The following is a 24664-nucleotide window of genomic DNA, read 5'->3' on the forward strand; positions in this document are numbered from 1 at the left end:
ATAAAGTCTAATGAAGAAATACCAGGCTATTTCCAATTAGATTTAGATCACTCTTTACATATAGTCATAGAATCATAGACTGGCTTGGGTTGGAAGGGACTTTGAACATCATATGGTTCCAACCCCCTGCCATAGGCAGAGACATTTTCACTAAACCACATTGCTCAGAGGCCCATCCAACCTGCCTTGAACTCTTCCAGAGATGGGATAACCACAACTTCACTGGGCGACTTGGTCCAGTGCCTCACCACCCTCATAATAAAGAATGACTTTCTAATGTCTAATCTAAACCTACTCTCTTTCAGTTTGAGGCCATTCCCCCTTTTTCTGTCACTACACATCCCTGTAGAAAGTCACTTTCCATCTTTCTTGTAGGCCCACCTTAGATACTGGAAGGCCACAGCTACGCCCACTGTTTCAGCTTGATATACTGTGATAAATAAGTGAAAGAGAAATAGAGGAAAGGAGGAAGAGAGGGAGATAGGGAGGGATGAAAAGAAGAAAAAGGAAAGAAAGAAGGAATAAGAAATATTATGAAGGTTTTCATAGAGACATATCTTTACACAAACAAGGCTAAAAGGGTTAGAAAGTGAGAGGGCAGATCAAGGACAACTGAGTCATGACCTCTTCAATGAACATAATACCCCAAGATAGCTGCTCTGAAAGCAATAGGTTATGCATACCCCTGCAAGGCAAAGCACAAGGTATTCCAAGCATCTACTGCTGACTGTTTAAAGAGCTAAAATTTCCAAAGCTGATAAAAATGTCAAAAATGTTCAAATCCATGAACATACATTTTTAGAAGACATACTGGACATACTGCTGAGGAAAAATTCCTTTTGTTTTTTTTCCAAGACTTAAAAGACACCCCCAACTGAAGGCTGAGTTAATATGTTCTTTTTTTTTTTTTTTTTTAATTTTTAAAATTTTTTCTTAAAAAGGAATTTGAATCACAAAATATCCTGAATTGGAAGGGCCCCACTCTTTTTCCTTCAACAAGTGAATTTGAAAGTCTGCAACTTCAAAGAAGTTGAAACTTAATCAGAGGAACTATTTTCAAATATTCAGTAACTGTAGGGAGTACCTTGCTAACTGAGACAAGCTTACAGGCATTCCACACAGGGCCAAAATTTCTATCTAAATTTATATCTAGTGAAAAGATGAATCACTGATTAATCAGATATGACAGGCTGGATTTAAAGGAATAAAACTTGAACAGAGCATCAGCACACCTGGACACACATTTCCCCCTTTACCAACTGACAACTTAATCATGAGACAAAAGGGAAAAAAAGAAGTAAAATTCCTGACCTTCTACCAACTGCAATAATGTTAAGAAAATATTTTAAGAATTAATAAAATGAGGAAAAATCCCAGAATTAAAGATTGTAATTTTATCTTTTTACGGATTTTGGGAACAATTTGAAAACACATTCAAGTGTGATAATAGAGTAGATGAAAATTAAATCAGTTTCTTGTAGATATATTCTGGGGTGGGGTCTACTGTGGTTATGTCATAAATGAACTAGATAAAATATTATATCACATTACTAGTGTAACTATTTCTTTACAAAGGGGAAAAATAGAACTTAAAACCTGGCAGTATTTTTGTAAAGATAATTAAGAGAGGCCAAATAGGATACCAGGAACAACTTGCAGGAATTATAAAAACTGTTGTTAATCCTTTTACTGATTAATCAACAGCATGAAACCTCATAGTCAGTTGACCATTACATAAAAAATATGAAAAATTAAGGAAAGAAAGCTACTTGAATTTCCTCTGTATTCACGTGGGAGAAGCATGGAAAGAAATAATTCTGTGCTCATATTATATATATATGTATATATATATGGGTTACATCAGAGGATCTGTCTCAAACTGAACATTGTCATAAATAACACAGACAAAATGGGTAGTTAAAAAAATCCTGGGATTAGATACCAGACATTAAAGAATTCAAAAAGCCTAGAAAACAGCTAACATGAGAACAATTTCTAAAATGCTTCAAGAAGGTATAAAAAAACCCAGAAAGAACTAATATTGACATTCTTAATTACAAATAACATGAGGCATGGGCCATTATGATTTATTGAAGAAGAATCAAAACAAATTTTATGCAAAAGTCTTAGATTTTACTAATTTATGCCAGTTTCATGAATGAGTCAATAAATTGACTCTGCTAGATCAGAGGTCTAGGCAGGCCTTCAAATGGCATTTAACAGAGGTCTTCTACAATGATTCCTAGAGAAACTTTGCTGACAAAAAAAAAAAAGGCTCTTACATGCTACGATGCCGGTTATCAAATTAGGAAAAAATAAGGGAGAAGGGAAAGAAGAAAGGAATAATTAAGCAGTTTCTATGATGTTGGAAGATCATATCAGTGATGTTGCAAAGAAAGAGGGAACTGAATTAATTTTCAATTCCAGTATCATGAAAATATAGAAGCAGATGTAAACAAACAGTGTAAATGTTTCACCTAATGTACAGCTAAATTTTTAATTTTTCATGGCAGGCCATAGTGGAAGTTAAAAATTTACTAATGTAAAAAAATAATTTAAAATAATTATCAACTAAATATTCAGTAAGAAGTATTGGAGTTGAAAATGACCAATCACATTCTGGAAACTGCCACACCATGAATTGCTAAGATGCCATGACAGTTGCCTGGGACAGTAGTCCTGTGCTGCTCTTAGTAAGTATACCATATATGCACATTTTTGGGCAATGTCAGAAATGGGATACAGGGCTGCCAAAAGAAAAAAGATAACTGGCTTTTTAAAGTAAGCTTTCCCAGCTGACTGGAAAATAAGGCAGGGAGGTGGTGCAATAGAGCTGGGAAGTTAAAAATCCTTTTTTCTTTTCCCTCCATTTGCCATGAATAGATTCCAGTGACATTTAAACAGAGAAATTCTGTATGAAAAGAAAATCTTCTAACTAGTATAGGTAATACTTTACACATTTCCATTTTAAATTACATATTTCACCACTGGTGTCATTGATGAGGTTCAGGTTAAATTACTGAAGAGATCCCCTCCAGCTAGACTTTCTATTATTTTTTGATTGGAATAGATAGCATTGTAAATTATCAAATTTAATCATTCATTCTGTTAAACTATTTTATAAAACCTGTAGAACAATACTAAATATGTGTTCTTAAGGAGTGCAAAAATATGGTTCTAAAAAGAAAGAATACAATATAGAATAGATGATTATACACATGCATCAATAAAATCTATAGTTTTTTCTGGTTTCCATCATCACTATAAAATATGTAATTAAAAATTTTAAACAATCTTTTAAATTTTTCTTCTTACAAGTCACAGGTCCATTCAAGAAGTTAGAAAATAGGAGATAAAATATGTAATTTAAATTAAACATTTGAAGCATATTAATGCTCTTCAAATTATACCACTAGTCACATGCAAATGAGTGATTAATTTTTAAATCTGTTCTTGGACTTTCAGCCTTTCTTGTCAGGAATTAAATATATTTGAAACTGGAAACATCTAGGTGAGAAAAAGTATACTGCTGAGTGTTGATCCAGTTTTGTAATGCAGTAATTTTTTCCCCTTGCTTTTATTAAACAACAGCATAATTTGCTAGAAGAAATGAACACATCTGTAAAATTCACTTTTATATTTAGATTTGACTCTACAATTTAGTCGATTTTCTAAGGAATTTAAATAACCATTTCACCAGAAAGTAATTAGAAGAAAAATCATACAAAACCAACTGTACCCTATATTGTAATTCAGACAAAACATATTGCATTTTAGAAATGCATTAAGGGAGCAAATTATGCAGCCTGTACTGCTTTATCATTGCAACAACCAGCCCCAGTGGTTTCTGTTGAAACAAACATATTTCTCCGCTGGATGAACAGTGCTTGATGAATATCAAAGAGTTTAAGAATAATACCACAATTGTGTTTTCTCTTGAGTTTTGTTCTGATGGAGAGTAAAAAATATATTAAAAACTCAGTCCAAGAGCTTTGTGACACAAAACCAGCAATGAAACACATGGTAATTAACATAAACCATGCTTATGTTTGAACTCTTCTCTTATCATCCAGGCAAATTATAAAACTTCTCCTCTGTACTGTGGTGCCTCAAAACACATCTGGCTCTCCATAGGAATTTAGAAAGTACAGAAAGATCCCTGTCTACTGTGCTCACTGCTGGCAAGGAAGCCATTTGCAACCCCTTTTGCATTTGGCCCGATTCACAGCACTAAGGCAGCACAGCAGAAGTTGGTAAATAGACCACAGCAGCAGGTGCTGAGGCCACACACAAACACACGGGTCGAGATTTTTCCTGCTCCTATGGCCCTTGATCCACATGTGGCATTAGGCCATCCCAAAAACTTTTCAATTCTCCAGCCACATCCACTCTCTCAGGGCTTGGAGCAAGGACGGAAAATACCTGAAGCAGAACTTCCCACATGGTTTCCTTCAGAAAGAATCAAAGTGCACAAAATCACTCTGAATTAAGGCAGTGCCAATTCAAGCGAGAATGATGAGGGAATCTGCCTTAAAGCCACATTATGTCTTTTAACCAAAATGTAAAGGTATGTTTATGCAGGTGAAACATTTTTCATCTTATCTTGCTCCATTTATTTTTATCAACCACTTCTTAAATTTGATTTCTCAACTGTACTTGCAAAAACTATTCTAATTAATAACTTGGGATACATTTCTGTGGAGCTCAGAGAAATAAGGCTGCCTCTCATCAAAAGTTATTGTAATGTTCTAACCTTTATTAAAAATAAATCCAGAATTGAGTACAGTTGTGTTATAACATCTTTTTTAGAGATATGCAGAAACGGATGATTTTTATTTTGGAATTTTTGTTAATTTGTTTTTTCACAATCTTAAAAGAATTGGAATGCTCAAAAACTCTGATATCTAATTCACCTAAAAAGATAGATTTAGGGAGCAGCAATTTAGTCAGAGATTTTACTAGTTTTCTTTTGGTTTTGTTTTTTTGTGTTTGATTGTTTTAGTTTAAGTAAGGAAGAATGCCATTCACAATGTAACGATTCCAAACTCAAAACTTTGTATCCATAAAAATTGGTTTTTACACAGTGATACTGTTAGAAAGACTTCATGGCTACAGCACGGCAATTAGTTTCTGCATATAAGAAAACCATCATCAAATACCTCATTATACAATTAGTAAGAAGAAATACTCCTTTCATCTCTAAGGGAGGAAAGGAAAGGGTCTAAGGAAAAGGAGACAGCAGAAAATGTTCCTCTATTTAAAAAATACAAAGAAAACAAACCTCATTGAAGTTGCCTCATAAAAAGTAACTTTTGCCTGTGCAATGTGATGAACACACCCACCTCTGACACTCAGATAGGATGACCTTGGCTAGATTCCAGATGCCCACCCAGCTGCTCTCTCCTCTACAGGACGTGGGTAGAAAGGAAGACAACAGGAAGACACTGCAGCCTACACGCACATCCAAGCTGGACTCTATCAGCCTACCTTTACCAGTCCAAATCAATTGTCGACATGAAATCATTCAGACAAGGATGTAAGAGTTTAATTTCTGTGCTTTGGTACCATGTTTTTACTATTACTAAAACTGTTATGAAACAAAAAATGTTGCCATTGTTTGCTTAAACATTCTACCAATATGAATCACCCATATATAAATTAAGAACACTGTAAATTTTTCTAACCAACTACAATGGATGTTCCAAATAATCTCACAAATATGGGTTTTGGAAAAAATAAGATACTAGGCAACTGTGTTGCGCTCCGGGATTCATTCCATATAACATTTCCTATATCTCTTGTTCTCTTGCTAAATAAAGTCATAATCATATAGACCAAGATGCACAAAGACTTTTAGAAAGCTTTAGTTTCAGTTTTTGCAAATCTAGACATAGAGCCATCACCCATATGACAGAAGTTGTCCTTTTGTACTCCTCTAACCCTGCTAATAATGTTATTTTATTTGAACTTGAAGCTACCATCCCAGAAATAAAAGGGTCATGAACCAGAAGTCAAAACAATTGTTTTCAGGTTATTTATAGTATTAGAAAAAACCAGCAACAGTCTCAGAATTTAGAGAGGTTCATATGTGACATTAGGATGTGTCTACAAAGGAATAGACAGGTTCCATCTAGGATATAAGTTGAGTTAGGCTGGAATCCTTGAAAAAGAAACTCTTTCCTTCCTTAACCCCTGTAATGGCAGCAGTAAGGTTAAGAAATATGCTAACTAACTCTACAAACCACTGCCTTCTGCACACATGGCTGGCCAGGTCTCCAGTGCCATGACTGACTTGGAGATGAACTCATTGCTAGAGTAATTTTCCTCATAAGAGTGCTTCCATCTTATTTTTCCAGCTGTGAAGAGTTCATTTCGTCATTAAGGGTTCACCACAGTGCTTTACCCTAATCCTGTTGACCTTTAATTTTACTCATGTTGTCAATGGATGTTTGGTGTCACAGAAGATCATTTGTGGTGGTACCATCTGCTTTCCCTGCTGCCAGAGGCCAAGAGCCCTGGACTCAGTGGGAAGTATGCTTAGGATACTATGGCAGGCCCTGGCAAGGAGTCCTGGCTGGAAATGCTGCTGGAGACTACAAGGCAGCTCAGCCCTGGGGGTGATGCACCACAGGGCAATGTTCTCAGCCTGAAATGGAGAAACGCAGCAGGCACCTCAGTTCACAGCTCTGGAGGGAAAGTGCTCCCATCAAGGTCTTGCTATCTCCCTATGAGGCTGGGGCAGGCAGAGACAATGTCCTTGCCTGTAGATGGGATCAAGAAGTTCTGTCATTAAGCTGAAAGAAGGGGACAATGAAAACCATGTGAAATTGAGCAATGACAATGTCCTATACCTGGGAATGAAGAGTGGCTTGCAAAAACAGAGGTGTGATGGTTTTTCTAAAGTAGCTGTTGCTTAGACACTGGTTAAGCAATCAGTCTGCTGGTGGTGTTGATTGCTTTTGCATCTCTTCTTTTTTTTTCCCCTTCTTTTCATTTCTTCCCCTTCCCATTTATTAATCAGTCTTTATCTCAATTCAGAAGTTTTTTTTTCCAATTTTGCCCCTCCAATTCTGCCCTCCAACCCACTGCTGGGGAGTGAATGAGGCTGGGTGGGAACTTGATTGCCAGCTGGGGTCAAGCCATCACAAACGTACTGCCTAGAGTAGGTTGTGAAGTCCTGGATGTTTTTGAGACCTCACTGGACAAAACCTTGAGCAATTTGGTCTGACTTCAGAGCAGGTCTGGCTTTGAGCAGGAGGTAGGACTGAACATCTTCTGAGGTCCATTCCCATCTGACTTGTTCTGAGATTCTGTGTTTTGAAGTTATTGTAAATCAAATATAGGGGTGCATTACTAACAGAGAGAGCAGATACTAACAGACAGTGCTGATCACAGATGTCTAACAGTCTTAGCAACTAACTGTAAAAAAAAAAACCAAACAAATCAGAACATACATATAAGCAAAAGTCTCAATGAAAGTGGGAGTCTTCTAGATTACTGCTTAGCTGTTGGCATAGAAAACCAGAAAATAAAGAAAATACTCGGAGACTAAGAGTCTCTGAATAAATTATCACATCACTTTTTAGAAGAATAATACAGTTTAAAAGTGAACAGGTCCTTAGAAGAACAAAAAACAAGAAACAAGACCCTTCCTTCAGTTCTTCCTCTCCTAAGGAGAGATTCAATGTTCAAGGAGACAGAGAAATGATTTGTCTCACAGGTTTTTTGCTTTGACCTTCACCAGGACTGTGTAGCTATCAAAGCTTACTTAATCTCTTCCATTCCTCCCAGTCTTCACTTTTGTTTCCTAGTCTTGTTATATGTATCATTTCTCCCTGCTCCTTTTAAAAATGAACAGATATTCTTTTCTGTTTCTGTCCCCTACAGAAATTCTAAGCCACTGAGGTCCAATTGTTCAGGTCTGGAATGCAGTAAGGGCTGCTCTGTCTTGTATAATCCTTGTTTTAGGGACACATTTTGACATTGTGAAATAGTAATTTGGGGTGTGAATGCTCCCCAAATAATCCAACTAAGTAATACACACAGCTTATTTTTAACCAACAGACTACTTTGTGCATTTTAACAATCACAATTTAATTAGTGTTGCCTTATTTTTTTTTCACCTCCAGAAGTTCCTGAATTTCTTTTACCTGCATTTTCAGTTTTCTGGTCTCTTCTTCCAAACTTTGTTTTTCTGCTCCTAGTCGCTCTCTCTTTCCCCATTCAGAGGCATTCTCACACTGCATTCTTTCCAGCTGGGAAGGTTCAGGGTAGGAGGAAGAATAACCAAAAGAGAAAAAAAAAAAAGAAAAAAAGAAAGAGGAATAATCGAATAATCTGATTAAAAACCTCTGCTTTTCACTAGGTGAGGCTAAAGGTTTCACCTCAGAGTGGTGGCCACCTTAGAAATCAGTCCAAGGTGTAAGTTTTCCATGTTCTGTAAAGTTAAATATTTGAATTTGAAAAGGAAATAAGCAAGACAGTCAATTTTTCATCAAACATATCTTTACAAAAGCAAAGCACAGATAACTTTTTAATACAGTAACTGGTAACAGAATCTTATTTTACTGCTATTTACAGAAAAATAGTATTAAAAATAATAAAATGTTTTAAATAACATTAAGACTGATTTTGGCTTGAAAATGTCAAAGTTCACTTTTTGTTCTCCAAAAGATAAAAAATCAGCATTTTTTTAATGCTTACAATTTAGAAGGATTCTAATAAATGTTCATTAAATTGAAGAAGTTCTAAAGTATATCTTCAGTACTGCATACTGCTATCCTCATAGTCTGATGAAAGATTTTTAAATTTTCAGGCTAATCTTTTTCTTGTGGTCACGATTAATAGTCTTAAGGGAAATATTATCTTTTATGACCAATGTTGTAATCTTACTTTAGGATAACTTTATGAATTTGTTCATCAAATCCACATATAGGGAGTATTAAATGTATCAACAAAAGGACACATTACTAAGTCATATAAAGTAACTATCTAAGAACTGATTTATTCTTCAGAGGGAAATACATAGTAGTTTTTGTATTTAATGCTTCTCAGACTTCAAAAGAAAAAATTATAAAGTGAATTTATGTTTATAACACAAAACAGGTACTTATCAGATGCTAATGGATATTTATCAGAAGATTATCATTGACAAGTACTTACCATTAACAAGTTATTATTAACTGGTTCTTAAAAGGACATTAAAAGAGAATAAGATAGATTAAAAACTGTGAAAATAAAAAAGTTACAGTTCTTTTAAATGGGATGAAAAAAGAATTGCTAATATATATTTTAGAAGTCAAAATTTTAAGAACTTTTTACACTTTTCAGTTCTATAAGAACTAAAATAGATCATTTGATAGAAATAGCGACTGACAACATTGTGAGGCACTTCACTGAAGAAACAGGATATCTGTGCCAACAAGGCTTTAGAAAGAACCATGGAGGTGTACTTTTTCAGTTCTATGGGTTCCTTTTATTCTAAAATTAATTTCTGGCAAATAATGGAAAGGTATAGAGTGTGGGGCAAAGAGAATAGCTCTTACTGCATAAGAGAAACAAAATTCTGACCCTGTGGATAGCAAGGATGTGATTATCTACCTAAATCAAATTGGAAACTTGACTGTTTCTACCTTATTTCTGAGTAAATAAAAACAATTAGAAACCCAGTGAAGTTGAAGGGGCTCATTCAGATTTTCAGAGGACAGTAAAAGTTATTGTTCCACTCTCCTCTGTGCTAGCATGGCCTCACCTCAAGCACTGTCTGCAGTTTTGGGCACAGGTCATCAAAGTCTTAGTGTGGATCCAGAGTGATAAACTACAAGTTGCTAACTCAAAAGCACAAGTAAATGTTTGATGCTCACATTTTCTTAATGAGGTCTTTAAAATCTGTCGACTGAATATCTGTAGGATAGTTGGAAATTAAGGAATCACATTTCCCCATTTAGCAACAAATATTATTTCTTCCCCAATAAAATGATGCAAGTTGTTTGAATACTGCATACTAGACTGCAATCACAAACCCCATATTTTTACCTAAATAAGTATGCAGGCATATTTATTATTACAATTATCCATGTAAGTTCTGGAGCATGAGAAACCCTGTCTTTTGCAAAGCATCTGCCAAAATACACAGCTGAAGTTCTAAGCCTGAAAGTTCACCTTTTCACAGTGGTGACACTAATCAATACAAATTCATTTTTGTCAGACTTCAAATAGAGAGAAATAACAAAACTACTCAAGGTTGAATTTCAGTCAAGAAATTAAGCAGAAGATGACTATCACATGAATATCTGATGTCAAAGATAAATTTATTTACCTCTGTCAGTAAAATTTCAATTCATTGTGCCCAAGGTGTCTACAAGCTCCAATTATGATAAATTTACATATTTAACTGTCCTGACTTCAGCTGGGACAGGAGTTAATTTTCTTCACAGTAGCTGGCACAGTGCTGTGTTTCGAATTTAGTATGAGAATAATGGTGATAACAGAGGGAAGCTTTTGTTGTTGCTGAGCAGTGCTTACAGTAAGTGAAGGCATATTCAGCTTCTCATACTGCCCTGCCAGCAAGGAAGCTGGGGCTGCACAAGAAGCTGACAGTGCACAGCTAACACAAAGCAGCCACAGGGATATTGCATTCTGTATGATGCTCCTGTGTGGAACTCCAGACTCCGATTTATGAAGGAAAGTGAAAGCTTAAGAAACAATTTTCAACATGGGAAAAAAAGCTTGAGATCTTTAATTTTGTCTTAAAATGTGAATATTTTCCCTCCATAAAATGTCTGCACAGACTTGCACTGAATTTTACTTTTTATTAGGAAGACCAGAATAATGGTGGAAGCATAGAATGAGGTCAAGGTAGTGCCAATGAAGTGGATAATTGCAAAGGTGAATGGTGGAAATGAAGTACAGCGTACTGACCTTTTGAAACTGAATAATTACATCTTAGAGCTAACCTACACCATTTTATGACTAACATGAAAGACAGAACCCTGAAGAAAACAGAAAAAGGAACTCCTCCTTGTACAGTTCATTAGCAGGAAAATCTTAATGCTCTTGTTCAGTTTAAGGCAAAATAACAGTGGTTGAGACTCTCAAAGTTTTATTGAAACAAGATTTTTCTCCTTTCCTTAATCAAGAAAAGATAGAGTAGGATGAAGGACAATAATTAAGGTGCAATGAATGCAAAAAGAAAGATGATGAAAACACACAGCAGTCAACATAATTTCTTTCACACTGAAAACAGCAGAAATTCCACACACCCTTAATCTTTTTTTAATTTTTTTTAGTTTAAAGATTTGTTAGCTTCCTATAAAATTTGGGAAAAGGTAGGAAAGTGTATTTAGAGAGTTATGGTCTTCAGCTTTTTAAAAGAAGCATTTAAAATAGAGCTGGACAGAACACAAACACATTAAAAAGAACCTGTAGTTTTGATGTGATCTGACTTGACAAGTATATCACAAATAAAAAAATGCTAATCCAATCAGAAATTCTCCCTGAAAATTTTTTCTGTTATAAAACTGGCATTTCTTTACCAAAAATATTCTTGAAGGAAGATTATCTACACATCTCAAATAAAAGATTTGACTGAAAATAGAAGAGTTTTCTTTTTTTATTTAATTTCCAATTGAAACCTTACATGATCACAGCAAATCCTTAGTTTCTAATGCTATCTGTCTTTATACTAGGAATCTACAGGCAAGCCAAATAAGGCCTACAGACTTGTGACCCAGAGAGGTAATAATTCCTGTTTAAACTAGCAACCTCTGGCAGCCTCACTCAAGTACAAATGTAAAACATCTGCTTTAGTTTGTGCAGATCAAAAATGAAAATTTAAAATCAATATGTTTGGTTTTTTGTCCTTAAAATTATTTTGCAGGGCTTTTTTCATGTTCCAAAGCAAGATAAATTAACATAAATTTTCAAGATTCTTGATATCCTCACTTTTTTGTGCAAAGAGGTAATTTCCATTCATCTATGTTACCAATTATTCCACGAAATTTAAGCAAGAGGTATATTGAGCTGAAAATTTAATAAGATGCAGGTTGATTATGAATTAAGGGCCATGACCCCCTCTTAATAAAGAAAAACTATTGAAATAATCATAAATCTTCATAAAGTAACAAGTGAATTTGATTCTTACAGATTTCTTACCCACAGTTACTCAGAAAATTCAGCACAAGAAGCAAATTTTCCTTTTCTGTAACTCAGACAGGAATGCTAACTCTCAAGAAACATCTCCAACAGCCTTTTCAAAGCCAGAGCCAACAACTCAACAGTTGTGCAGTTTTGCCAACCATCTTCCAAGTTATTGCGCGTCGACAAGAAATGCAAGGACAGAGAATCTGCCATTTCACACTGGGAGCTTTGTTAATTTATGAGATGTCATCAACTTCTAAAGTATGGAATGTGCTTCAGCTGCTAGAGGGAATGGCAAATATGCAGTTTCCTTAAATGTGGCACCTAGCTAGATTGGATCAAATGAATTGAAAACCAAGCTCTGAGGAGCAAGCAAACATCAAGCAAAAGCATTGCGTTTCTTCATTGAATTAATTGTGAAACATCATTGCAATTATTAACATAGTTATACTGGGCCTGAAGATATTTTATCAATGGTCTAAAAGTAATGGTATCAAATGCTTAAAGACAGTCTCTCAGCACAACTGGGAGAAAAAAGTGTGTGTTGAAGGATCAGAAAAAACTCATACAGGCAGAAGCATCTTCAAAGAGGTATATAGAAGAGGAAAATAGTTTTGCTGATGAGTCTGGTTCTTTTAAATCACTTCCAGTTTTAATTCAGCTGCATCTACAGAACTTGGAAGGTGACAATGGTTCCACTGCACACCTCCCTTTGACAAAGGTGTAAGAGGAAGACAGATTTCAAAAAAGCAAGACAATTATGTGCAAGGGGATAGGAAGCAATTCCAAGAATCCTTGTTACTTGCAAAATAACCCCTGTCTTGTTGGGGTATAGGGGAGGCAGTTTGGTTTTTTGTTTATTTTAAAAACTATTTTTTAATTTTGTATTTGAGATTTACACTGGTAGAAGTCTGTAAGAACATGAAAACTGCCAAAGCTCCTAAGGTCTGAAATAAAACTCATCAGCTTTCTTGCTTCCACGATCAGCACTGCTGTACATAGTTGTTATGTTTGCTGGCAAGCAAAATTATTACTTAGCCTATGTAACACTGGGCAGTTTTGCAATGATTATTTACAGTATATCTGACATTTTCCAGAATACTTTTCTTTTTTCATCTAAAAGATGCAATGAAAGACTACCAGAATCCGTAGCACTCCGTCCACAGGAAAGGGAAGACAAATGTTGACTACCTTTTTATTTGACAAGTGCTTCAATACAGGAAAAAAAATTTACTCTGTTTTTTTCTCATTGTGAGCAAGTCTGCCAAGAACACCATTTAGTCCATCAGCAACTATACTGAAAGCATGATAAATGTTATTGTGCCTGACAATATCTTGAGACACCAAGCCCGGCAACAAATTGAACTTTTTAATGAATGCTTATATTCATAACAATGCTGAGCACCAGCATATTTAGTAATCAAATATTTCTTCCTTCTGGTTCTACTCAAATGCTTATGTCTGCTGCAAGCTGATATCATTGCACTATGCTGATATTAAATGGAAAGTTGCTGATTTACCAGTACTTTTTTCCTCTCCCCTTGTCCACACACAGAGAAAACTCTTTTGTGTGCATGACTAATTTAACAGAAGTGATTTATGCAGGAATATAAGTTGTCCATAGATGCACAAAAAGCTTTAAGCATGAAACTTTACAACAATCAGAAATAATATATACAGAGAGGCATAAATAAGTCCAAAAATAGAAAATAGTGAGGTGGAGGAAATGACCTTTGACCTTACAGGTCTTTCTTTCAAGGTTGAATCTGGTACTGCTTTTATCAGTTTCTTGTAAGTTCAATTTCATATGCACTATATATTACATTAAATTTAACACCTCCTGATCAGGAGAATCTGCTATTCATTCAAGGAAAACACATTTTCTGTGAATGACTACCATAGAAAATTATCCATAATGCCTATCCAAAATTCTAATTTCACCAATTATTTACAAATAGTTAAATATTTCAGAGGAACTACCTTTACCTATCAAAATATTTGAGATCATTAAAGACAATATCAACACAGTATGCATTCATTACTGCTTTAAGATTATGATTAGTTTTTGTGTTTTATCTCATTTTAAACAGGAGTTATTTACATTTTTCATGTGGAAAAATTAAGCAAGATGACTAAACAATCCTGGAAGTTTCTTGCAGTATCACAGAATGGAGAAGATTGGAAGGGACCACAGTGGGCCATCTGGTCAAGTAGGGTATTTTAGCCTTCTTCACTGTAATCACAATTAATAACAAGACTGAGACTAGAGGAATGTCCAAACTATCAGTGTCTACCAAATTGTACAGTACTGTTTATTTAGTCAACATTTTCATGCATCAAAAACAATTTCAAAAATTAAATAGGAAATAAGTTAGACATAGAAAGGACTGTTGTAAATAAAATACCTGATAACAATAGGATGAAAGGACAATTTTTTCAAGTAGACATTCTTGTAGGCTTGCCAGAAAAGCATGTTTGAATGAATATTTAAAAACAAATAAGAGCATGTTGATTTCTTTCTGATACATTTTGTGCTGTTCTACTATTCTCAGTATTCTACTGAGCTATAAGACAAATGTTAAACCATTTGTAGGCTGTCTTGGAAACAGAGGGACTTTCACTCATGGAAGTTTAAAGCACACAAATACAAAAATGCTGTATTCATTTTTATAGCCAGGCAAATGTCCACATGTCCTGATCAACCAAGTTACTAATGCACTTGGAAGATGAATCAACTATTTTGTTATCTTCCGGAACTGAATACGACAATCTGCAGTTCAAAATGCAAACCTCCTACATTACCAGTGCACATGAATACCTGTAATTTTTGTTATGAGTAAAGTGTGTTTCAGCTGAGGGAAGCACAGAAAAAAATGAGTCTTTCATTTTCCACAGGAAAATGTACACTTGATTTTATGAGCAATAATGCATTTTCTATATGTAAATTTACTTAATGAAAAGAGTAAAAAGAATAAAAAATAAACATCAATATCTTCACCTACCTTTCAAATTAAAAGAGAGTATCAGCTTCATCTCAGTGTTTATTCTTGAAGTAGCTTTGTCTCATATTTTCTAATATAAATGTATAAATATTTTACCACCATTTCTGGTTGGGGGAGCCCTCATATTGTCTAAAAGGTAGCAGGGCATATATTTGCATACCTCAAAATAAAAAATTTGGGTAAGAACAATTCCTCAGTTTTGTCATTAATATTGATATTAATTGAATTTCTAAGTAGCCTAGATGAAATCCCTGCAGGTACATTCTCCAGGTTGAAGCAGAAAGTGCTCTGGTTTAAGTCTCTTCCTGACTTTCTGGGCATCCTCTCAGATATCACTGAGGGACTCATGGGAACCCTGTGAGGCACTGTTATGGTCTGGCTCTTAAAATTATTAGAAATGCCTCTGCCCGAATTATGGGGTGAATGAGACCACATGCCAAAGTCAATAGTATGGGTTTTATTTAATAGTGAAAATGAGAGAGAGAGAAAAAAAGGAAGAGAAAGAAATAGAAAAGAGGTTGGGGGGACAGAAAGATAGTGATAGAGAGAGATTAAAGAAAATATCAGGTACCTGTGGGTATCTGCTGCTGCCGCATAAGGGACTATTGAAGTACCTGCCCCTTCACCACCAGCATCTTGTTTGCTACATCTTAGGCAGAATAAATGCCCCACAGGAAAACTGAAAACCGACATTTCTAAATATGGTAAAAAGATATGAAATCTATAATGTGCTCCTCCTACATTTTGACAAATTTGCCATAATAATTAGCTTGCTTTTTTCCCCCCTATAGTTTGTTCAAGCATATCTCTCAGTTACAATTATCCTACCTATCAAGGTACTGGGAATTTTCCATAAATTTCATGAAATTTTCCTCTCTTCCCCCATAAGATGAATGCGATAAGTGAGAACTATTAACTTACATAAAAAAACTTTAATTACAATTAAATTACCAATAATAAATGATCCATCAAGTAATTTTTCCTTTAAAACCTTTGTTGTTTAGAAACAAATACTCATATTCTCTCATTTTATGTACACCTAACCCATAGATAATTCCATGCAGACTTTATACCTATAGTATAACATGGGCAACAGCAGAAGAACCTTATTCTCCATCTCTGTCTGGGACTAACACCCTCACCTCTGGCTCACACTACAAAGGCCCTCACAGTACAGACCACCTGGCTGTCCTAACCTCCTTGGACCACCCCAATCCTACTCCCACTCAAACAGCGCCTCTAAGCATTCGCATTTGCTCAGACCTAACCTTAACATTTATCTCTGTCTGGGGCAAAGGACTTCACCTCCAGAATTTCTGTCAGCATCACTCACAACTTTGCCTGCTCTGTATTTCTCATTTTAGCAGTTGTTCAGCTATATTGGCCTCCCACTTCTATGGCTAGCTGTATTTCAAAGTAATGCTCACGGGATAAAATATACTAACAACTACATCAAAGCTTACTTACATAGCTGCACCAAAAAGATGCTTTGCTAACTTACATCAGTAATTTGAATCTGCAAATTTACTAAATGTCCCTTTTTGCTATGGGCTTTCAGACTATCCAAGATCAGCTTTCTATTTGGGTTCCATTCTAGCCTATGTCATATTAACCACTTTCAAAAGTTTTCTTAGTTCCTGGAAATTGTCCATAAGTCAAATGCTTTTCATTCCTCCCTGTAAAAATCTGAAGAGGGTGGCTCTCAGAGTAATTTCTGACCGTAGAAACAAAAGCTGAAGTGTTGTTTCCAATATAATTCAAGTACTATTTACTCATAACTTAAATATTAGGCATCCTTTAAGTAGTCTTTGACTTGAAGACTAATTTTTTAATAATGACAGAACCACTCAGATTCAAGTACTTTCTGTACTTCCTGTAATTAGAAACAGAGACTGAATCTAATCTCATTTGAATGCACAGGGCATCTTTTTGCAGCATCCCTGTTATTGCAGGCTCTTCAAATTACCTTGCTCTTTTTGTTGTTGTTGTTGTTGTTGTGTGTGTAGCAAAATATCTGTGATTACATAAGCATGACCTTACATGAAAATGGCATGTCCAAGATGCCTGTTTGCTATATTCCTAAACAGAAGTGATATTTGAGATGGGATTAATACGACTTAATTCTCAAACTGCTTTGACTTTTTTTGACTAGAGATGAATGCAGTAATTAGAGTTCTAACCAAGATTAATATAAATTAACATTATAGAGTGGTTTAGGTAAATTTAAAATATTCTCTAATCTCAAGAATATAAGGAAATAATTCAAGGAAATAATTCACATTTTAGATAATCCCTTGGAGAATACTTCTTGAAATTTATAAGGGAGACATGTCAACTAAAAGTCTCAAAGCTTGACAAGCCATTGCTCATATGGAGAGTGAGAATTCCAGTGCACTAAAAAATTACTATTTCCTTTTGCTACTATGCACAAAAAGGTCGAATTCTTAATAGAGGGAATAAACAAGTAAAAATTCCCATACTAACTAATAATCCACTAATCTACAAACTGCAGCTCAAGAGAATTAAAATAAATTAAAAATAAAAACCCTCACACACTTTAACATTTATGTTTCACTAGCAAGAAGGGAAACCTCGAGCTCTTGACATTTACACCAAAAGGTTTGAATTGTTTGCTTTACAAACAGTAGCATGCTTTTCTTGCAGTTGATTGGATTATGACAGAACACAACAGGGGTGACAATGGTAATAGAATAAACAAACTGTGTTAAAAATCCTAAATAATGGCAATAGGGATTTTAGGCATAGGGATTACAGCAATTATTTTTCCTAATGCAATTTGAAATCTCAAAGGGAAACTAATTTTGAGCATTCTTAAGCAAAATAATCTGAAGCAAAGCATATATTTTCATCCCTTAATTTTCCTCACTGATATTTTAGCTTTATGGGGCAGGGAAAAAAAGTCTCCTCACTGTGTGCTGAAAGGTTCAGTTCCAGACATTTTGGTTGATATTTCAAAATAAGTTATAATAGCCCCTGCTGAGAATATATATATTTTTTAATGACACCTGAAACTTATTATCTAATTACTCTGTTTAATTCCCTTTTCATCCAAGTATTTTTGCAAGACTGAAGTTGCCCCGTTTAAGAGTTTTTATGACTTGCTTTTAGTTTACTTCTGTTGCTAGTGTTCTTATTGGGGGAGTGGACCACGTTTGTATGTGGCTTTGTGGTTGTTTTTCCTACTCAAACCTAATGAAGCAAGCTTCTTCCCAAAATAAGGAACACGGCCTAACTCCTGAGAGAGCTGAGACTGACTCATGCAAAACTTTTTTCTAATATTAAGATAAAAAACCAGATTTGTCAGTTTGTATGCCTGTGAGTAGAAATACATATCCAGACTTCACTGGAAGCAAATATGATCTTCTGTTCTATGGAAAGAAATGACCAATTAAATTTTTATCCTTAACTCTCAGAGCAATAACAATTTATATGTTATTTACAGAAGATAATTTTTATATTTGGTGTTTTTACAGATAAACAGCATACAAATTAAATTACAGTCTAGTCTATAACAGCTTCCCTCCCTTTACTTCAAACAGGTATCTACTGTTGTGTGTTTAGTAACACTTTTAGTTATTATTACTATTTTTAATTAATTTAGGGACTAGAATATGTCATCAGTCATTCTAATAAGTATTTTACAAGGAAGACAATAGCCCTTCAAAAAATACAGGGATTCGTTACAAGAAGATGAATGCAGACATGCAGAAAACCATCTGGAAAAAAAGAAAGTAAATAGTGCAATAGGTAATATCTCTTTCCATTTATTTATTTATTTATTTATCTATTTATTTATTTATGAAGTTTTATTTGCTGTACAGAAGGTCAATAACTATCTTGTTTCTGACTAATTTCAAAGCCAACTTTCCATCCTCACTTTATATTGCTGAATTGAGACAAATGTATAGCTAAATAAATAACTGTTAGGAAACAGAAAAATCCATAATGGTCAGCATAACTAGTAATTATGCTGACCATAGCAAGTCAAAGTAGTCAAAGTCATAGCAAGTCAAAGCAAGTTCAAATTGTCCTCAGTCTCAAGAATTTTCTAGATTGTATTGGCATTACATGTTGTAGATCAGAACACTCTTCAACCCAATTCACAAGAAATTATTAAATTAATTGTATTAAAAATATAACAAGAATGCTAGTTGAAAGATTGGAAAATGAAATACCAACTAAACTTATCTCAGTTTACAGTACATTTCTTGTTGTAACTGCTAATGAATCATATCAAAACCACATCAACAACAGCCACAGTCAAAGCCTCCACATTTCACTTAGCAACTACACAAGCTCACTTATCTTACAGATGAGGACTGTTGACTTTTCAGATTAATAGTCAAGGGATGCTGGGAATAGGATGTTTCCTGTAAGTGTAGGTTTCTACAAATAAATACGTCAGATTACTAGAATACTAAATAGTGCAAAACCACACTAGAATTTGTAATCATTACTTTCCTGTAGGAGAAGCAATCCATACCAATATATTTAATTCAAATTTGCAAGTCTGATTGGACATAATATTAAATGTTCAGGAAAATCAAGATAGCATCAAGGTTCTTTGATGAGTACCAGACTATTACACCAGTATTATTTAAAAGTCAGGTTAATGGCACTATACACCAGATTCCAAAAGTTACCATGTTCTGATGCAGTGAGCTTGATCCTTAAACACTAACAGCCTATGCTAAAATGGACATATTAAACCACTACTCAAGCTTGTTTTTCTTCTGAACTGTAAGGTTAACAGAATGCAAGAAATAGAAGACATGACTTTGTTAAACAATTTTGAAAGTGTTGTGTTGCTTAGAGTTCAGGTAAATATAATATAGAATATTATATTCTCCATATATGTCTCCTTTCAGAGTAAGAGCCTGAAATATACAGTTTTAGTCACTTGATCTAGACAAGCAATTATGTAAGATAATTTCTATAGAGCAGTGGACTGGTGGCAAGTGACAGTAGCAATAGTTCCATGGTTTTCAGTACAGATTATATGCAGGTCTCCTATTTTATCTGAGACATACCCACAATAGCACATTATATTGGTATTCTGTAATTACAAATGTCCCTGAAGAATCTTCTGTTACAATTCTTAATCACCTGTTACTACACAGTTTAGGAACTGATCCAGAGTTCATTGACATCAGCAGATTTCTCATTCACTGCAAGGGACCACTCATGCTGTTACTCAAAGAAATATGCAGTACTTCACTGATGTAAGCAAGGGAAATTTTGTCACTGTATCCAAGCAAGAACTGATCCAAAGTCCATTGACATCAGCAGATTTCTCATTGAATTCAGGGTATCACTCGTGCTGTTTGTTACTCAAAGAAATATGCAGTACTTCACTGATATAAGCAAGGGAAGTTTTGTGACTTATTCCAAAAAAGACAGTCATTAATTTTGCCTAAGATTGAATCCTTTGTGTGAAAATAATCTGAAAATGTAATGCTTCAGTGGAATGGCACTTCAAAGCAAGACAGTTCTCTCTAAGCAAGACCAAAGAGGAAATTTCTATTACCCATTAAACAGAGAAAATAAGAGAGCAGGGAAAAGAAATAAAAAGGAAGGAGTGGTAGGTGGTTCTCTTATTTTCCTACCTCCCATGAAAGTAATACTTCTTTGTTAAAGAAGTAATACAGCTGTCTTGTATATGTTGCAGCTAATTCAAAAAGGGAATTCCATTTCAGCAGCCACAATGAAACAATAGGTCTGACCTTTTATTTCACACAAATAAGTCAGGCAGCACAGTAACCATGCTGCAAGTTGTATGAACATAACTATCCTAGACAGCAGGCATAAAGCTACACGAATTATAACATTAAAAGTTTAGGCACGTTCTGTATTTGATAGAACATGACAAGATCATTTAAAGCCACTGGAAACTTAATTCCAGTTTGTCATGTGTTTTCCCTTCAAAGACATGCAAAAAATTACTTAATCCATTTAACATATAGTAAACCTGAACCACTAGATTACTACACAGCAATGGATTTCACTTCAAGGCTTGCACAAACTTCTGCCTCAGCATAGGCAGTGATTCCTAACAGTTTTGCTGAATCCACAATAGAAACAGTTCATAAATAAAAAGGTGTTAAATCCTGCATAAATAGGGCACGACTAATGCATTTCTCATAAGCATTTTGACAAGAGCTTGCAAGGTGAGAGGGCCAGTTTCCATGGGAAGATGAAAAAACAAAGACAAAATTTAAAAAATCGGAGAGATGCAAATTTGTTGTGGCTGCCCCCACAACCCAGAAATAAAGCCTTTTTTTAGTAAGAATAGCAAATATTTTTCATGTCTAAAAAACAGCATTTAATTTTCAAAAAAAAAAAGGAGGAAAATGATCTAAGGCTATTTTCCCAATCAAACCTCCCCACAAATTAGATTGTTAATTTTTAAGTGACACATTGCTATCCTCCTCCAGGTAAGAATAGAAAAAATAACTACATCACTAAGAGCAAAATGCTTGTATCTTTAATTTGATGGTTTTTATGTCAGGCATTAAATTTGATTTTCTACATTCTATGTGTTGTTATGTCTAATTCTTTAGTGCTTTGTTACATTTTTTAAGTAATTCAGCCCAGGTTGATTTTATGCAGATGAATAACAAATAAGCATACTAGCAGAAATATTTACTTTAACAACAAACTAAATGAATGTAAAAATATAATACTGAAAGATAAATTCAGATATTTAAACACATATTAAAAATTAGATAATAAAAAGCCTTTTGGTTTTTTTCTTTTAAACTATACTCTGCAAAGAATTAATTTCTGACAGAGAATCATGTGGTCAACTGACCACAGTAATACATTATTAAGAAGCAAGTTTGTCGTAACTTTGGGTTTTTCAATCTGGACTATGAAAAATTCTTTTCATTAATGATGCAATCATAGAATCATAGAATAGTTTGAATTAGAAGGAGCCTTGAAGATCATCTGGATCCAATACCCCTGGCTGGGCAAGAACACATTTGCTAATCTCTAGGACCAAGATTGCTTCATGTACACAAACACAGAGACACATACATACACGTACATCTATAATTGTGTGCATCTGCATATTCCTCACTCTTCTTCAAAACATTTCAAAACCAAGTTACACTTTCTGCCAGTGGCAGAACAAGCTAAGAAAACCTCTTCAAATGATGGCTTTTTGACATGATATTCCTTTCACAGAAAATCCATCTGCATAGATATGTTACAATATGCACACACATTTTTTCTAAACATTGTTTCTCACAGAAATAAATTTTCATCTTTCAGTTGTAACAGAATGTCCTTAAATAAAAAACAAACAAGCAAACAAAAAAATCCTGCTCTTTCTTGATATTTTCACTGCATAATATGTAATGAAGACTGAGAAAATATTGGCAAGTAAGACTCAATAGAGTTTAAATACTTTGTCTGAAGTGAGTATGGGGAAAAAAGTAAATGAAACTGTAGACTTTTCCTGCACTTTCCAAATTAGATTTGGGGGAAAATAAACATCAACTGGAATGTCCTATTTATCAAATGATGTTATGCAGTGTGACAAATTATACTTTATGTTGGACATTAAGAATATTAAGTACATATTTTCCAGAGATAAATCTAAAGATGAATGGGGACCTGATTTATGAAAACAGTGGAAGGAATAGTTAACTCTTTGCAAGAATTGATGTTCAAGCAACAATAGAGAATTCTTACCTTAGTCTCTAACTACCTGTCTGTTTTAGTAATTTATGTAGGAAAAAATGTGTGCATCAAAAATAATTTTTAAAGGACTTTTTTCAAGCCAGAGTCAGATGTGTAGCACCATTTTCATCCCATTTCACTCAGCCTGAAAATTGCACCAGCCTCTCAAATAAATGAAGTGTCGAGACCAGTAAGGAACACTCTAAATTCTAGAGCTAGGCTAAAAATAATGAGGTTTTATCACAGAAAATTAACTGCACTGAGATTCCATTCTATAAAGTCATTTGCATTCTCAGATAATTCAGATGTTTACAGAAAATTGCCTAATGATATTTTAAATCTCAGCCTTGAGGCTTCTGTTATCAAACCATAAAAATTCCTTTAGCACACTGAAATTGACTTCTGGCTATTCCTTAGTATATGAAAGCACCATAAAATTAGTGGTTTAGACATCATTTTATTCTTATGATAGCCATGCAAAGTACACAACATTTCTATACATTTAGGTGAGAAATTAAACAGAGAAATTCACAGCACCTAGTATAACCATTCAGGACACTGGTTTAGGTCTGATAATGATTATGCTTTCTGCAGGATTCAGGGGGAAAACAGAAGGAATTTTATGAGTCAGATGAAGAGTATGGGACAGAATGGATGATTTTATATCTATCTAAATTTCCTGTAATATTATAAGAGTATCACTAGATCTATTTCATATATGTACTAAGCGAATGAAAAAAGCAATTTCAGGAAAGCAGCTCTGTAGCACCTTCACTCTGTAAGGTAATTTCAGAATAAATTTCTGGAGGAGGTAGAAATCATGCAGAGGTTTTTAACAAGGTCTACCTGATAACAGCCTGAGCTACCAAAAAGGCCATTCCATTTTAAAAAGCATTTAAATATTTACAGCAGAAGACCTGATTTATCCAGAAACCTCACTCATATCAGTGGAGCACCTGGTCAACAACAGGTAGGGAAGCATTCACAATCTCTTAAAGAAAGTAATGCTTCTAAGTTACAATACCTAGATTGCTGTAATTTAGAGTGTAAAACATCTATATACTGAGAGAAAGAACCGAAAACACTTGTTTTAAAAGATGTTTAAGGATGGGTTTTTTGGCTCTATTGCAAAATCAATAGCTGGTGACTTACCTTCAATTGTAAAAAAAAGAGGAACAACAGAAATGTCTCTACTAAATATACAAAATGTTCATTTAGCCTGTTTTCCTTTTTATATGGGTATACTTTTTCTATCACTGATGTTCTGAAAAGATTTAAGTACCAATTAGTGTAATTTTTGCATTACATCCTACAAACTAGGATAGGAATTTCCCCCATTAACTACCAAGACACTTGATAATGTAGAGTAAGAGCCTATTCTGCACTTCAGCTAGTTGAAAATTCTTTTACACAACACAGAACTCACTGCTTATAGTGTAAGCATTTGTAAGTCTACAGTGCAGACCAGTGGAATATAGTAGTATATGCATTTTATTCCACTATTTTCAGTATAATGTAAAATTGTTTTGTAAATATTTCATATTATTTTAATCTTAAATGACCAGAAGAGCACATCCCTCAGGAATTACAAAGACAGATATAAAATTTTGAGGAAGATTTACAATGAATATGAACAAGGATGTTTTATTTCACATAAGATAAAATGATCATTCTAAAACTTAAAACTTCAACAGTCTTGCTCACTCAGATTCTGTGCTTACAAACATCAGGTCAACACACCAAGGATTTGCTCCGACTTCCAGAGTCCAAAGACCTAATTAATCAAACCCAGAAAATTTTTGTGTTTCTCAGACTGC

The 24664-nt window shown here is 34.5% G+C and overlaps 1 protein-coding gene across 2 annotated transcripts in view; it reads right to left on the reverse strand.

The window, feature by feature from the left end:
* CCDC102B (coiled-coil domain containing 102B) overlaps positions 1–24664 on the reverse strand; it is a 136641-nt gene that overhangs the window by 84665 nt on the left and 27312 nt on the right. The window contains exon 5 of one of the 2 annotated variants that reach the window (XM_085052460.1): positions 8151–8255. The exons of the other annotated variant lie outside the window; for it this stretch is intronic. Coding sequence (XP_084908586.1) covers positions 8151–8255 — 105 coding nt within the window. The remainder of the gene's footprint in view (positions 1–8150; positions 8256–24664) is intronic. 2 annotated transcript variants of the gene reach the window in all.

This window comes from Lichenostomus cassidix, chromosome 2 (assembly GCF_008360975.1).
Source record: "Lichenostomus cassidix isolate B80296 chromosome 2, HeHo_3.0, whole genome shotgun sequence".
NCBI classification, from domain to species: Eukaryota; Metazoa; Chordata; class Aves; order Passeriformes; family Meliphagidae; genus Lichenostomus; species Lichenostomus cassidix.